The sequence below is a fragment of the Carassius carassius genome, chromosome 50, assembly GCF_963082965.1.
Source record: "Carassius carassius chromosome 50, fCarCar2.1, whole genome shotgun sequence".
NCBI classification, from domain to species: Eukaryota; Metazoa; Chordata; class Actinopteri; order Cypriniformes; family Cyprinidae; genus Carassius; species Carassius carassius.
The window spans coordinates 4669018-4686141 of record NC_081804.1 but is presented as its reverse complement, the minus strand read 5'-3'; the positions used below and the strand labels follow the sequence as shown (position 1 = coordinate 4686141).

The 17124-nt window shown below is 39.0% G+C and overlaps 1 protein-coding gene across 3 annotated transcripts in view; it reads left to right on the top strand.

The window, feature by feature from the left end:
• The window catches only part of LOC132133192 (furin-like), a 108976-nt gene that overhangs the window by 2008 nt on the left and 89844 nt on the right, over positions 1–17124 (top strand). For all 3 annotated transcript variants that reach the window (XM_059545950.1, XM_059545949.1, XM_059545948.1), the window contains exon 2: positions 3534–3803. In XM_059545950.1, coding sequence (XP_059401933.1) covers positions 3624–3803 — 180 coding nt within the window. In that variant the 5' untranslated portion in view covers positions 3534–3623. The remainder of the gene's footprint in view (positions 1–3533; positions 3804–17124) is intronic.

The window sequence follows — 17124 nt, the reverse complement described above, 5'->3', positions numbered from 1 at the left end:
TAATTGGTTTAAACCATTGATTTTTTTACGTTTAGACACAACAGGCGTTGCTTTTGCAGTTAGTGAAAAATGTATGGGTACAGTATCTCTCTTTCTCTCTTCCTCACTGTCTCTCTCTCTCATTTTCTTTGCTTGCGGAGGTGTGACATTCACAGGTTCCATAAGTAAGAAAGACACACATGGTTTTCTCCTCTTTCCTCTCCAGCTCACTGCACTGTGCCAGCCCTTAATGAGCTCTGTAATGCAGATTTTAGACGTGACGATTTGTTTGTTTCTTCAGCAGGCCTTTTGTCAAGATACTCACTTCTTTGTACCAGAAGCTGCTATTTAAATACTAAAATCTGCTTTGTAGCCGTGACACTCAGTGGAATAGTTCTGTTGTTTTTAAACCTTGTTTTAAAAGACATTGTGCAGGTTGGTGCTATAATTTTAACACTATTCATAGACCTTGTGCATCACGCCTTTGCTTTAGAAGGAAGTACTATGAATTTGCACTCTTGCTGCCTTCGAATGCACATGCCAGGCTTTATTGTTCATGTTCTGTTTTGTTGTAGAGGGCGTCTGGGGTTATATTTCAAGCCCTGAGCCAAGCTTTGAGCTTACTTATGCAGTCAGCAATAACTGAGCTGTCTCTAAGGAGCTGCCTAACTCTCATGGGACTTCCTTTTGCCATTTCAGAAAGCTTCTTTGATGGATGGTGCAATGTTCAAGCCACACGGTCATCATTCCAATGTATATGGTGACAAAACCTTGTGTAGAACACCTGTCTTCCCCTGACCATAACTGCTGTTCCCAGAATGATCTTCTGGTAGAAACAGGATTCAAGGCACATCATAAAAGTAATTCATGTGACTTCTTGTGTGTGTGTGTGTGTGTGTGTGTGTGTGTGTGTGTGTGTGTGTGTGTGTGTGTGTGTGTGTGTGTGTGTGTACTTCTATCCAGCAAGTAAGTTCTGTTCTTTCAAAGAATCCTGAAAAAAGTGTTACAATTTATAATAAAAAAATATATATTAATAATAAAAAATTAGGCAGCACAGCTGTTTTTAACATTGATAATAATAAGAAATATTTCCTGAGAAGCAAATTGGGTTATTAGAGAGATCATGTGACAGAAGACTGGGGTAATTTTGTTGAAAATTCAGCTTTACTATCACAAAATGAAAAAAAAATACTTTTAAATACATTAAAATGCAAAATTATAAAATAGAAAACAGTATGCTATTTTTTAAGCAAATTAATACAATTTTAGTGAAAAACGCTTACCAATATATATGATTATACAAGTTTGTAATGAAATAATATTTTATTAAAATTTTTAGGAGAACAATCCTTTTTTTTTTTTTTTTTAGTGAATCATTATTTAAATTTCCATCTTTATCTCAAACACAGCTATTATATGGGTTCAAAAGATTCTGAATACAGATCACACCACTTTTATAATACTTTCATAGTGCTTTTATGCACTTTTGATATATGAAAGCTTCATTCTTGTACAACCCGAATTCCGGAAAAGTTGGAACGTTTTTTAAATTTTAATAAAATGAAAACTAAAAGACTTTCAAATCACATGAGCCAATATTTTATTCACAATAGAACATAGATAACATAGCAAATGTTTAAACTGAGAAAGTTTACAATTTTAAGCACAAAATGAGCTCATTTCAATTTTGATTTCTGCTACAGGTCTCAAAATAGTTGGGACGGGGCATGTTTACCATGGTGTAGCATCTCCTTTTCTTTTCAAAACAGTTTGAAGAGGTCTAGGCATTGAGGCTATGAGTTGCTGGAGTTTTGCTGTTGGAATTTGGTCCCATTCTTGCCTTATATAGATTTCCAGCTGCTGAAGAGTTCGCGGTCATCATTGACGTATTTTTCGTTTAATGATGCGCCAAATGTTCTCTATAGGTGAAAGATCTGGACTGCAGACAGGCCAGGTTAGCACCCGGACTCTTCTACGACGAAGCCATGCTGTTGTTATAGCTGCAGTATGTGGTTTTGCATTGTCCTGCTGAAATAAACAAGGCCTTCCCTGAAATAGACGTTGTTTGGAGGGAAGCATATGTTGCTCTAAAACCTTTATATACCTTTCCGCATTCACAGAGCCTTCCAAAACATGCAAGCTGCCCATACCGTATGCACTTATGCACCCCCATACCATCAGAGATGCTGGCTTTTGAACTGAACGCTGATAACATGCTGGAAGGTCTCCCTCCTCTTTAGCCTGGAGGACACGGCGTCCGTGATTTCCAACAAGAATGTCAAATTTGGACTCGTCTGACCATAAAACACTATTCCACTTTGAAATAGTCCATTTTAAATGAGCCGTGGCCCACAGGACACGACGGCGCTTCTGGACCATGTTCACATATGGCTTCCTTTTTGCATGATAGAGCTTTAGTTGGCATCTGCTGATGGCACGGCGGATTGTGTTTACCGACAGTGGTTTCTGAAAGTATTCCTGGGCCCATTTAGTAATGTCATTGACACAATCATGCCGATGAGTGATGCAGTGTCGTCTGAGAGCCCGAAGACCACGGGCATCCAATAAAGTTCTCCGGCCTTGTCCCTTACGCACAGAGATTTCTCCAGTTTCTCTGAATCTTTTGATGATGTTATGCACTGTAGATGATGAGATTTGCAAAGCCTTTGCAATTTGACGTAGAGGAACATTGTTTTTAAAGTTTTCCACAATTTTTTTACGCAATCTTTCACAGATTGGAGAGCCTCTGCCCATCTTTACTTCTGAGAGACTCTGCTTCTCTAAGACAAAGCTTTTATAGCTAATCATGTTACAGACCTGATATCAATTAACTTAATTAATCACTAGATGTTCTCCCAGCTGAATCTTTTCAAAACTGCTTGCTTTTTTAACCATTTGTTGCCCCCGTGCCAACTTTTTTGAGACCTGTAGCAGGCATTAAATTTTAAATGAGCTAATTAAGTGGATAAAAGTGTAAAATTTCTCAGTTTAAACATTTGCTACGTTATCTATGTTCTATTGTGAATAAAATATTGGCTCATGTGATTTGAAATTCCTTTAGTTTTCATTTTATTACAATTTAAAAAACGTCCCAACTTTTCCGGAATTCGGGTTGTAATTGCATGAAAGAGCATAGAAAACTACAAATTTTAGTTTCACAAAAGACAGAAAGTCTTACAGGTTTGGATGACTCTTGGGATAAATAAATGATGACAGTATTTGAACTATTCCTCAAAGACAAGCAACATCAGCAGAAGATATTATGTCCTTTTTTGTGAACTTGCTCTAGATACAAGCAGCTGCAAGTGGGTACAAGTGAAACACACAGCCTTCCCCTTGTCCTACAAAATGTTGTTTGTATCCCAGTTTCCCTTGGTGTAACACTATCAATAGCACTCAAGACACCTTTATGAAGATTTATGACTCGCCACGGTCCCTCTGAGAATGTTTTCTGACAGAACAGTTATGTTTAGGTCACCTGAGCTTTATAGAAAACGACGAGCCTCTTGGTGCACTAGTATTTCTTTCCTGACACTCTGTCTTGTCTTCTCTAGGTCATTGCAGTGTTGAATTCACAGTGCAGCCCACAGATGCAGTAAACAAACTTCATCACCAGAAGGCTTGGAGACGAAGCACTCCTGTTCATGGAGGGCCACTGGACCCTGCTGCTGTTTCTGGGGGCGTACCTGTTCCGCCTGGCTGCTGAGACACGCTTGATTTCAGGCCAAGACATCTACACCAACACGTGGGCCGTCCACATTGAAGGAGGAGCAGAGGAGGCTGAGAGGATTGCACACAAACATGGTTTCATCAGTCACGGGCAGGTGAGTGCTATCAAAGATTTATCTCTTATATTTTTTAAGAGTTGCTACATTTGTGTATGTGGACATAATGCTGGATGAGGCTTGTAGTGATGTTCTAGTATATCATTCACCTTCTTGCTGTCTTACACAAGAGGTAGACAGATTTGCCATACACACACCCACACACATACTCGCACAATCGCGAAGGCCCCTTCGAGAAGTCCTTGTAGATGCTTGTCGAGTCGCCTTTACCCTGCGTCTGTCACTGTTCAATTCATTATGATGGAGATGCGTCAGCTGTGATTGGGGAAATTAATTTAGGCTTATGTTGGATTCTTTTTCCTTGCAGCCTGCATTGTCTCGTATGTCTTGCCAGATGTTCCCTCTTCTTTTGTTATGGCATTAAATGCTAAGCTGGAAGACGAAAAGCAGGAATGTATCTGACAGCTGAAACACTGTATGTGAATTAATCCCTGCGAGTACAGTGCCCTCTGAGCTCGCTGTGAGGAGTCTGTGAATAGCACGTGTGTGGGAGGACAGGAGTGGAAAGAGATGCCAAAATGAAGCTCTCCTCCTCTCCTCTCCCCTCTGCTCCCCTCTCACATTTACCCTACTGTAAATCAAGCCGGAAACACTAGACACTTTTAACCCTGCTTGAAATCCTGATCATAACAACTTAAGATTTGTATTTTCTCTTGGCCTAGTTGATCTAGTAATTCTGGTTTTACATGCCCCAACACAAAATAACATTTTTTTATTTTTTATTTTTTTATTGCAGTGGATTTTTTATTTGCTTTAAATAATTGATTTTTCATAAAATCTTTCTCTTTTATAAAAATATCTATCTATCTATCTATCTATCTATCTATCTATCTATCTATCTATCTATCCTCAGTCTAGAGGATCCTTTCTAATTAAGACACTCATTTTCGGCTGATACAAACCAGCGATTCTGGTACACACATCTCAGACATCCATTACAAAGGAGATAATAAGCTGGAGGAGAGCAGTATTAGATCATTCAGTTTTAATTCCTTTGTTATGCAGTGTTAGAAGTCAACCAAACACATTAAAATATCTATTCTGGTGGAACCTCAATTATTCCTCTGATACAAAATGATGTTATTGTTCTTAAAGTGCATATTGCTGGTTAAAAAACATTTTCAAATTAATATATAACCTTGTATGAAAATACCATATGAACCGGTAATGATGGATTTAAAAATGTTTTACAAGACATGAGTGCACAAATTTTTAAGAAGATGGGGCTGTTTACACCTGGCCACTTCATGGGTTTTCTCAGATCGGATAGCTATCTGATTTATCAAAACGGTTCCATTTACACCTGGTCACATGAATGTGTTTTTGCGAAACGGATTTAAATCCGATCTTCAATTCCCGCGCTATATGCAGATTTAATGGAGTGCACGTCACCGAAAGCAACAGATATGAGCTGCATTTTATTGATCATCAGCTAAAATTTCAAAATCAAAGACCGCAATAAGAGAGCGCGGCAACAGCACTGGTAAGATCATTTCATTTCTCTACTATTAATGATGATGATTGTGTGTTAAGCGTTCGCGACTTACTTTCACTTTGATTTGCGATAGTTTGCACGTTGGTTTAATGAATATATGCTCAGCTTCTCATCTGGTGGTGCGTGTTCCAGTAGCGTCGTCATATCTGGCTATAACATTACATATAGCCTATAACACGCCCTCACACGTTTATTTTTTTAGCATTTTGGGGAGGAGTACAATTTACATATGTGGTTTTAACAACCAGATGCATTTACACTTGTCTAGTTTTGTCTGGAATGCGGCCCAGACCACCTCCTGAAGTGGTTTGAGCGATCGGATTCAAATCAGTCTCAAATGCGTTTTGGAGGGCATTTACACCTGGTCTTTTCACGATCGGATAGCTATCCGATCTGAGAAAACGCATGAAGTGGCCAGGTGTAAACGGCCCCAATGTGACCGTTTCCTTGACAGTTTTCAAAAACGGCTTTTTTTCATCATACGTCACAAGAGGGAGTCGTGTGCCTCGTTATGCTTTGAGCAGGCATGAATCAGTGGGTTTTCAGTAGTAATTTTTATATCAATTTATCATAGTCATGGTAAATTATTTTGTTTGTGGAGGCCTGTCAGGACATCGAGTCCACAGGTTTCCTAACAAGAAAAAGGACTGTATCTAACGAGCCTTCTGCTTCAACAAACGTGGTGGTGTGTAACTTAGTGATCACTTTACACCAGAGGATTATCATCCCGGGAATATGATGCAGTTCAACGTGGGATACCGAAGCAAGCGAGTGAGACTCAGAGCTGATGCACACAGCACCTTCAACGGGTTCAGGTCCTGCTCCACGAAAAAGTCAACTGTCCACCATAAGTCTTGTTTTTAAACATTTGCTACCTACCAAATCAGTTAACATTATTGATTAAATACTGAGTCACAATGAGATGTATATAGGTTGTTGTAAAGCACCGCTGCTAGCTTGTAAGCATTAGCAATAATGTTATACTGTGTTAAGACGTTACCATATGAAAAAGCTAATCGGTATTTATTTATTTACTTTTTTGTCATGTGGTGTGTTTATAAGACTTTGGGAGACAATGCAAGTAATGAGGGAGTGTAAAGATCTGAAGCAGTGAAGGTAACCACCTCTACTGGACTCCAGCTTTCACTCCTAATGGAGATGCAGATGTGACGGAGGCCAAGTGGAAAAGCATGGTCAGCAGTGAATGTGATCTATGTAAACTTCATAAACAAGCTTTATGCAGTAAGACAATTTATGATCGTGATTATTTTTTTACTAACTGTAACAAAAATGGGGAAATTCAAAACCCTTTATCTAGAAATGGTCTTCTAATGGCTAAAACAACACATGCAGGTAAGGGCTTCCTGATGTGCCTGCTCAGAATGCCATCGGCCCAGCGGACAACTTGTCTGTATGCTGTCAAAATTGTCTTATACCAATGGCATCAAAAATTGTGACTTACAGGTAGTTGTGACCTAAATATAGGCAACTTGTGATTGGAAAAAAAAATTATTCAGATGTTTTTAAAATTTAAATCTTTTAATTTGCATACAAGTATTAAGCCCAGAATAATACATGATCTCTGCCCTAAACATACATGTGTCTGTTGGCCTGGAGAGGTCCATGCTCCAGTCTGAAGTGCATATAGGCTGTCTGTAGCACATATGGGTTTAGACAGCAAGCCTCAAAGCCTGGGTACAGAGTCAGATGCTGTGGTGTGGTGTGGTGGTCACATTCTCCACTAAGACCCAGTATGCATCTAATTCTCCGCAGCACTGACTTTCATCAGCTGTGACCATGAACTCACATTTCCCACTAATAATAAAACAAAAATATGTTCATCTCTTTCTTTTCGTTGATGAAAAACCGCTATATCACGTAACGTTAGTGTCGGGATATTAACGACTGTCACTGGCAAGTATCAGTACTCATACGACCAATACTAGCTTTGCTGTTGCCTTATTACATATTGTTAGCTAACGTGTGTATATCTGTAAGCTAACACTAGTCTGTCACCAAAACAGACCTCCTCACATAACTGAATTTGTCTCCTCTGACCGTTGTTCTGTCTTATCCTGTGGTCCGTCATAAGTGTAAATAAACATTTAAAATCTCCCCAGTGTCCGAACTGTCATTGCAATCCATTGTTTTCCTATGGACCGCTCTCCCTCTCGTTACGTCACTTCCAGTTTTGGCGGTTTTCAGATGCGGAAATAAAATTATCTCACAAAAACGACTCCAGAAGCCTTAATAGCATATTTTAAAGTATAGTTTAAGAAAATCTAGTTCCTACATTATTTTTCTGTACATCGACTCAGTGGGGTCTCTAACCTGGAATATGCATTTTAAACAACATATGCTTTTTTGGATCCGAACCGTGGTTCGTTTGTGTCATCAAGCCAGCAGCTGTTTACCCGTTGTTAAGTAGCGGCGCAGGAGAAGCCGGCAAATGCATAACTGCATAACAGTTGCTTTGAAATGGTGTGCATTCTGAAAAGCACTACACAAGTAAATTTTACTTGACTTAATGCATTAGACTCTGAAGAACAACTCAACTTTGACTGCACTCCAAAATTTTTGTTTTTCTTAAAATTTTAATTTTTAAGTGCCTTTGTAGAGCCATGTCAGATGTCATATCAACAACTGTGCAAGCTGCACACAAAAACATGTGAAGTTTGATTTAAACAGCTTGACAACTTTTCCACTCCATCCTTATTAAAAAAATGCTTGCATTGTCTGATAGACCCTGTTGTGTGTACGTGCACATTTTGTGTTTGCATGGAATTCCTGCCGTTCATTAGTGTGGCATAATAAACAAGCGCTCCCTGCATCTTCATTGATTTATGCCTAACACTGACCTGTCAATCAAACACGGAACACTTACACCCAGCACGGCAGATTGATTTTTCATTATTCATTTCATACTCTCAGACAGATTGTTATAGTCCTTGAAGGATCCCTGTGTTCTGAGTAGAATTTTTGAAACCATATGGTGCTTTCTCTCACTTACCCCTCTCTCTCTATTTGATGTTTTTTTTTTTCTGCTCAGAAAATGTGACTTTCACTGAGAGCGATGCAGGTCTCTTGGTAAGGAGGCGTGGCACGCTAATCCAAAGTAATGCCGCTACCGCCGTGTCTTGGTGTGGAGCTTCCTTGCAGCCATCCACCAGACATCCTACACCGCTGAAACTATATCACTTCAAAAATGCGTTATATAGAGAGAGGAACAGAAAGTGAGAGACTAAGATGAAAAGTAACAAGACTGTGAAAACGGAAAGAGAAAAAGTAGCAAAAGAGAATGGATGAAAGCAATGAGATTCAGGGAGAGCTGAGCAGTCTCTGACTCTGAGAAGACAGAGAAGTTGAGCAACACTTGTACGGAGCAGATGGTGTATAGAAATGGGCAGGGTAGGAAGCCGAAGATGTGAAATGTTGACCAAATTACTGCAAGAAGAGACCAAATCGGACAAACATATTTGTACATTTGATTTATTAATTTACAACTATTCTGTGTGGTATTTCTAAACAATTAGATTGCGGCCTGGTTAAAACAAAAAGTTTAAATTGAATAGATCTATTTTAGATTTAACACTATTTATTGCATCATGCCAGTTTAGTAGGCTTGTCAGTGTTGACGCTGTTACTGGTGTTAAGCCATAACATCGGTTACGTCACTTGCCCACCCATGGCACCGCCCACACGTTGTTTTAATTTTTTAGTTCAGTTAAAGAACAGACACTACAATTTAAAAAAATTAACCTGGCTGCTCAATGTAGCATGCCAAATGGCAGTCGCATCACAGATTTGCAGCTGGAGATTTAATTTGATCAGATTTAATTTATCTTGTGAGGAGAGTGAGTTGAGCTGACTGACAAGAAGAGTGAGGTAAGAATTTTAAATAAAATGAGAAAGCATTTGGTTATATTTCAGATTTTGAAATGCCTGTTGACTTTTGCTGTTTGTCTAAGGTGATTTTGGATTTTTTTTGGGGGGGGGTCCACAGTTTGCTGATTTTTAACTTCTTTTTTTTAACTTTGTGTAATTTTTTTTGTTTTAGTTTACATCAAGGTGTATGCTGTGGCTCCAGCTTTCTTATTCAGATTGCTAAACTGTTCTATATTTCTTATTTATTTGTTGTATTTGTTTTGTTAATAAAAATGTTTAATATAACAGGGTTTTCGTCTTCGGTGGTGGCTGACCGACATGGTCATCCACACACAGCCAAGAGTACCCTAGTACCCACATGATCCGCAAGTCCAATAGTGACAATAAATGTTACATTTAAAACAAATACAAAGAAACAGTTTTTTTTATCCTATTCATGAAAAAACGATCACTGTCATCTTTTCTTGCCCTCTTTGCAAAAAAAGCTGTCATTTTTCCATGACTGGCTTTCATAGTTAAGAAAGATAAAATCCTTTTTTGATAGACCTGATAACTATTTTAGTATAATCATATCAATTAAAAATGCAACATTAAAAGGTGTAATAGTGTATTTTTTTTACCATATAAAATTTTATAAAATTAGCAGCTAGCTATAGCAACAGATCTACAGTAGTTTCATCTCACTCCAGTCTAACTTTAAACTAAATTATTTTATAGGTAATTTACTACACATTGTCATAGGCCTATACATACGGTGGATTATTAAGGCTTAATTTTACTTAACACTCTTGCTAAATGGGGTAAGCAGACTTACTTTCTCATTTCAGATGTGTATGTTCTTTTATAGTGTCCTGCACTAAAAAAATATATTAAAAAATATATCTGGTGTCTGAATAATTGCTGGTTTGACTGTGCATTAATTATTGTTAAAACTACAAAGTAATTCAGTCAAGAGCAGTGTGTGATTTTCTTTCTTTCTTTCATTTACTTGGATTAACATTACAGCAGCTATATAGCTAAATTAGGCGCGGTCACTTTAAGAGACAATGAATCCATCCAATATAATATGTCAAATTTTTTTCTAAACTTTTTCTTTTCACTTAAGACATAACCGTTTTTTTTAACATACTTTCCAAGACGGTATGAATTTGACGGTATTTGTATTTGACGGTACAAGAGCAAAATAAGGCAAATTCAGTGTTCAAGCGTTTTGAGACGCCTCTCTCTGCATGAGCTCTGAACACCAGAACACCGCGGTGCTGAATTGGGCTCTTTCACATCCTTTTCTGTTTGTTTAAACTGCGATTTGTAGTTGTTCGTTCAGGTGCAGGAGGAAGTTCAAGGAGAACTTCACAAAGGAGAGCTCGGTTCAGTGTCGCTGTCCGTGATATGCGACTCTCTCTCCGCGTGCTCACCGAACACAGCGCGAATAACAGCTTCTCAGTTGAGTTTTTTCCGCGTCTCGTGTTTGAATGCTTTAAACTCTTTTTGATGTTTAAATCGACAAGTGGCAAGGCTTAAAAAAACGTGAAAATGGTAAGCTTTTGTGACCACAAGCAGCAGTGGCCTGTCAACTGTCATGAGCGTCTTTTTAGGCTGGCCTCAGCCAGACGGTTGAGATCGTCAGGGGCACCCCCTCGGCCGTGTGCCCCTATAATCGTCACCACCTTTCACTCCACTAGCGACGACCCTGGGATCAGCTGATTTTGATGTGAGGGAGAGAGCAAAGACAGGACTGAAGACGGAGAGTGCCCGCGCGGGGGTGGGACGCTGTGCTCGTTCTCTCCGTCACTCCGTCAGTAGCCTGCTTCACTCACAAAACCCAATTACAGATCAAATAAGGCTTTGGCGGGACAAAAAATCTTTTTGGCGGCCGCCAAAAAAAATTAAATGTAGGAAAAACCCTGTATAAGTGAGTTTGTCATTGTACTGTTTTGTTGTTGTCCATTCAAGCAATTGATAGCAGAATTTCTGCTAATTTGAAAGTGAAAGTAAAATGTGCACAAGCATTTTTAAGCTCCCTGGTGATACCGATATTACCAGTGTTGTCACATGTCAGTTAACCAGTGGGAAAATGTAATCACCATCACAACCCTATAGGTTAGAATACAATGTAACACAAAATTCAACTGTTTCTATACACTGTAAGTTTATAGTGTCTTTGGTTTTTAGTGTCACCCCTGAGGCTCAGTGTGAGCTCAAAACAGTGATTAAGGTTGAGAAAAGTGACATCAGGTCAACAAATGACCCTTCCAAAATGAAGGAAGACACCTTATTTATCTCTGAAAGTGCCTGTCACTCTCTACGGAAGAACAATGGATGCATGAGACATTTATCCAAGCTCATAATTACTTGATTGCCTGGCCAGAATCGTGCAGGAAAGGCCTTGGCCTTTACTCAGGTGAGAACGGATGGATAGATGAATATAAAAAGAACAAGAGTGGGGCTTAAATGTCATGTTTCTAGAGCTGTCATCCCTCAGAGTGATAGGATATTCCTGTGAGAAGGTGGAGGAAGGTAGCAGGGACCTGAGTTTCACGTGCTCTCATGCTGGAGGCTGTGAATGTCACTGAACAGGTGAAGAGTATATGCATGCAATGACTCTTAAGCCTGCTTTCAACACCTTACCAAGCCCTGGCCATAACTAAAGGCGAATTCCTGCTGTGCAGGTAATTGTACAGTTCACTTCAGTACATCTTGAGCTGTTCCCTGTCATTTCCACGACTAATTTAAGAGCTATCGCTTGTGCAGATACGCTGATTCACAGTATAACACAAGCTGAACAGGCTGTTATAAGTCAAATTGACATTCCCAACCTCCTGACAACTAGACATTTCAAGGGCCTCACACTGTCCACTTTTCACCACCGCTATTGTAATGAGCATACCTGAGGAACATGGATGTTCAGATGGGGAATGAGGGAAAAAAACAAGAAACAACTGGTTCTTATCACTGCAACTAAAAGGAATGAGTTTAGGGTGCAGTTTAGGAAAATGAATCCTCAACCTGAGAGTTGTGAACAGCTGCTGAACCCATACAGGGGAAAAGAGATTAAATAATTAGCAGTGGAGTAATGCCATATGCTCTAGTTTTGCATCATTGTTGTATGTGGCTGTAGTTTCAGAAACCATAGACACTTTCTTGGTCTTAAAGGTCAGTAGCCATTTAGAAGACCCTTTTATCTGAAGTGACTTGCTGCAAAAATAAAGTGGATAAAATGTTGCCTCTTGAAGGGTTTTTACCCATTACATTTTGATTATCTACTTCTTGAAAACCTGCAAGCTACACATCTGCCACTCCACTTCTTGACTCCAAAAAGCATTTGATTATATTTCTGGTACCCTTAAAAGTATTCCACTTGCTCATTGGGCTAAACCAAAGACTGTGGTGCTGAATGCCGAGGGCATTGTTTCAGAGAGAAAGAGGAGTTGGGATTTGCATTTGGAAGAGGATGCTAGCATTTGTGAGGGTTTAATTTGGGATTTGAACAGCTTTCTTTGTCCCGACTGCAGTTGGTGTTGTTTTGCATTGTGGTTCATGTCGTGAATGTGTGTGTGTGTGTGTGTGTGTGTGTGTGTGTGTGTGTGTGTGTGTGTGTGTGTGTGTGACAGTTTAGCAGGCAGCTGATCAGCACACTTCAGTGATGCATTTCACCCACCTCTCTGCGTCTGCACACAAAAACACTTGTGATTGTTCCCATCACTGAGCACAGCTCTCAAAGGCCTCTCTACACTCATTGCTGCTGGTGGGGAAAATGGTGGCTGGTGTATTGTGTGCTGATTGCAATTGCCTCAGTACCTTGTTATCATTGTCTTCTGTTTGATTTGAATGAGACAGGTTTCTGAGTAGTGTGAACTCATGTTTATGTGCCCCTCATGTGCTTTCCTTCTGTGTTGATTCTTAGTGTTTGGCTGAATGCACCAGTACACATAAGACCAAGAAGGGAGCAATGATTTGGTGCTAAAAGACTAAAAGAAATGTTTATGTGATGCTGAAAGATTCTCAAATGGCTCAAGCATTGTTTTCAAATTATAAAGTGTTTGAAACACCCACTGTGAAGCTGATGTTATCGAAATAGTGTTATTATAACCTATCGCAACTGCATTCTGTGTCCTGTTGGGAAAATGAAAAAAAGATCTCAAATTAGAAGAGTTAAGTTTCTAATGGAAATGTGGCATTTTGGCAGCTTTAAAAATATTTTGCGTTAAATACAACAGGTTAAGCTCTATAAGATTTAAAGGATGCATAGAGGAGGAGCCAAAACTACAGTCAAACTACACTACACATAATTATGGTCGGTGACATTGGCACAGATTCTGTGTAATAAACAATTCCTTGTTACTGTAAATAGTTTTCAAGTTGGAAAAGGCATTTAGTTCCCACTTTAAGGGTGTGTTCCCACCTTGTCGTGTTTGGTTTGATTAAAACAAACTCTGGTGTCAGTGCTCTGTTAGTGCGGTTCATTTGAGTAAGTTTGAATGCTGCCATCGGAACCCTGGTGCGCACCAAACAAGCGGACCAAGACCACTAAAAAGATGGGTCTTAGTCCACTTCTAAATTAATTCTGGTGCTGTTCGTATGATATAGGAATCCAACATGGACCAAATACTTCTAAACAAACTCGAAAACATGATGTAATGATAAGATGTGACATGATAGCGGTGTATCCAAAATAAAATGAGCTGAAGGCAAACATCTCTGACTCTCTGTGGTCATTAAAAATCCCAGAGTGTCCTACCAAAAAAAAAGAGTAGGGGTTTAACCCGACATCCTGGCCAAATTCTCCCATTGGCCTCTGACCATCATGGCCTCCTAACTATCCCCATATCTGCTGATTGGCTTCATCACTCTGTCTCCTCTCCACCAATAAGCTGGTGTGTGGGGGGCATTCTGGCACAATTTGGCTGCCGTCACATCAACCAGGTGGATGCTGCATGCTGGTGGTGGTTGAGGAGATTACCCCCTTATATGAAAAGTGCTTTGAGTGCCCAGAAAAGCACTATATAAATGTAAAGAATTATAATTATAAACATGGAGCAACGAGGAGGTAAAGTGCCTTATAGACGGTTTCAACGGCAACAACATAAACAAACGTTACTGTGCATGCGCGCTTTTGTGGACCTAACTTAACTTCCGGTAGACTTCCAAATAGAATCAATCATAGATATATGGAATCAATAACAACAGCCAAGTCCCTCTAGAGTAGATATTTTTTGATAACAAACAAAATATGTTTGCTGCGTGGATCAGGCGGACTTAATGAAAATGCAAATTCATTCTTTGCCAGCAGGAGATGTTTTAAAGCATAGACATAAAGCGCGAGAAATAGAGGTTTCCCCAGCAACAGCTGTAAACAAAGCAGAGCTCGTACGCTCACACGCTGCTTTATCAGACATATAACATGCAAGTCTTCCTTCAGAAATACAGCTATATAAAAACACCTTTGCCTCGTTTTGATATTTAAACATATAAATGTAAGGAATTATTATTATTAAACGTGCAGTACATAACGTTACTCATGTTTATTTAACGAAGCCTTTTTGAAAATCGATCAGTTTTAAAATTGTAGCGAGTCTCCAAAAATAAATGTATGGGAAACACATCCCGCAGCACAACCACCTGAGCCCAACTTCAGTCTACTCATCACCTTGTCTTTAACTGCGTTTGTAGAAGGCACCGCAGCCAGACCGATATACACAACACAGACCGGAAGTTAACTTAGGTCCAGGCGCGTGCGCCCGATGAAACCGTCTATATAAGCCCTTCGTGAGTTCGCAGGTGGTAAAAATAAAACCCTAAGAACATGCGACAATAAGCGTGTGTTTTCCAGCCGACAGCTTTAGGTGTTTTCGACTTAAGACAGCGCTGAGCAGACCGATTGGTAAATGGATACCTTGATGTCACCTGGGTTGTAGGGTGACATTTAAATTTTTCTGTTTTCTCTAACTCTATTTTAATGATCAAATTAAAAATATTAATCAAAAAGCATTCATTGAAACCATGAAACTTACACAATTTAACAGCAATTTATTACCAAATTCTATTTTCCATTAATTTTCTGGATTCCATTTGAATGGTTTGATTAAATTTTAATAATCAAAAGCATCTCTAATTAACTGATTTTATAAAAATATATATTATTATAAATAAATAAATATTTTATTTATTTTTAAAAAATTCCGAAATATTGTGTAAATATAAATACATTTACTGGTAAATATTCCTTTAAAAAATATGTTTTAATAATTAGTTTATTAGGGTTAGTTTACCCAAAAATTAAAATTAGCCCATAAATTACTCACCCTTAAAAGGTTTAGGTCACCCAGTAATCAAAATTATGTAATTAATAACTCACCCTCATGACGTTCCAAACCAGTGTGCTCTTTGGAACACAGTTTAAGATATTTTAGATTTAGTCCAAGAGCTCTCAGTCCCTCCATTGAAACTGTGTGAACGGTATACTGTCCATGTTGGTACAAAAATAGCAAAAACTATTACTTTATTCAGCATTGTCTTCTCTTCCGTATCAGTTGTGAGAGAGTTCAAAACAAAGCAGTTTGTGATATCCGGTTCGCGAATGAATCATTCGATGTAACTGGATCTTCTTGAACCAGTTCACCAAATCGTTTTACTGAATCGTTTTAAATGGTTCGTGACTCCAATACGCATTAATCCACAAATGACTTAAGCTGTTAACTTTTTTTAACATGGCTGAGACTCCCTCTGAGTTCAAACAAACCAATATTGAGTAATTCATTTACTCAAACAGTACACTGACTGAACTGCTGTGAAGACAGAACTGAAGATGAACACCGAGCCAAGCCAGATAACCAACGAAACATTGACTCGTTCACGAGTCAAGTACCGGTTGCATCGGTTTTCGGATCACCAGTAGTTCTTTCGGAAAGTTCGATTCAATAAACCGGTTAAAGAAAACAGTTCACCGGTTCTTTTGCGCTCGACGTAATGGCGCCATTGGCGATGATTGCCCTTGATTCAAGCCTTCAGTTTACCTGGGCTCATAAAATTAGCACAGAATCAGTTCAGAATCAATCACCAAAAGAATCAGTTCAGTTCAGACGCTCTGTGTGTCGGTTTGCTTCACGCTGAATCACACATGCGCAGTATCATCAGCTCCTCGGTTCTCGACTCGGACGCGTCTGACAGAAACGGTTCTTGACTCGTGAACGAGTCAGTCTTTTGTTCGTTATCTGGCTCGGCTCGGTGTTCATCTTCAGTTCTTTCTTCACAGCAGTTCAGTCAGTGTACTACAGTTTGAGTAAATGAATTACTCCGGGATATTGGTTTGTTTGAACTCAGAGGGAGTGTCAGCCACATTAAAAAAGTTAACAGCTTAAGTCATTTGTGGATTAATGCGTATTGGAGCCGCAAACTGTTTAAAACGATTCAGTTCGATTTGGTGAACTGGTTCAAAAAGATCCGGTTACATCGAATGATTCGTTCTCGAACAGGATATCACAAACTGCTTTGTTTTGAACTCTCTCACAACAGTGAGACAAAACAAATGCTGAATAAAGTCGTAGTTTATGCTATTTTTGGACCAAAATGTATTTTCGATGTTTCAAAAAATTCTAACTGACCCTCTGATGTCACATGGACTACTTTGATGATGTTTTTCTTACCTCTCTGGACATGGACAGTAGACCGTACACACAGCTTCAATGGAGGGACTGAGAGCTCTCGGACTAAATCTAAAATATATTAAATTGTGTTCCGAAGATAAACGGAGGTCTTACTGGTTTGGAACGACATGAGGGTGAGTTATTAATTACATAATTTTGATTATTGGGTGAACTAACCCTTTATGTCATTCTAGATATATATGACTTTTTTTCTTTCAGACGTATCCAGTCGGATTTATGTAAAAAATTGTATTTGATCTTTCAAGCTGTTTAATGG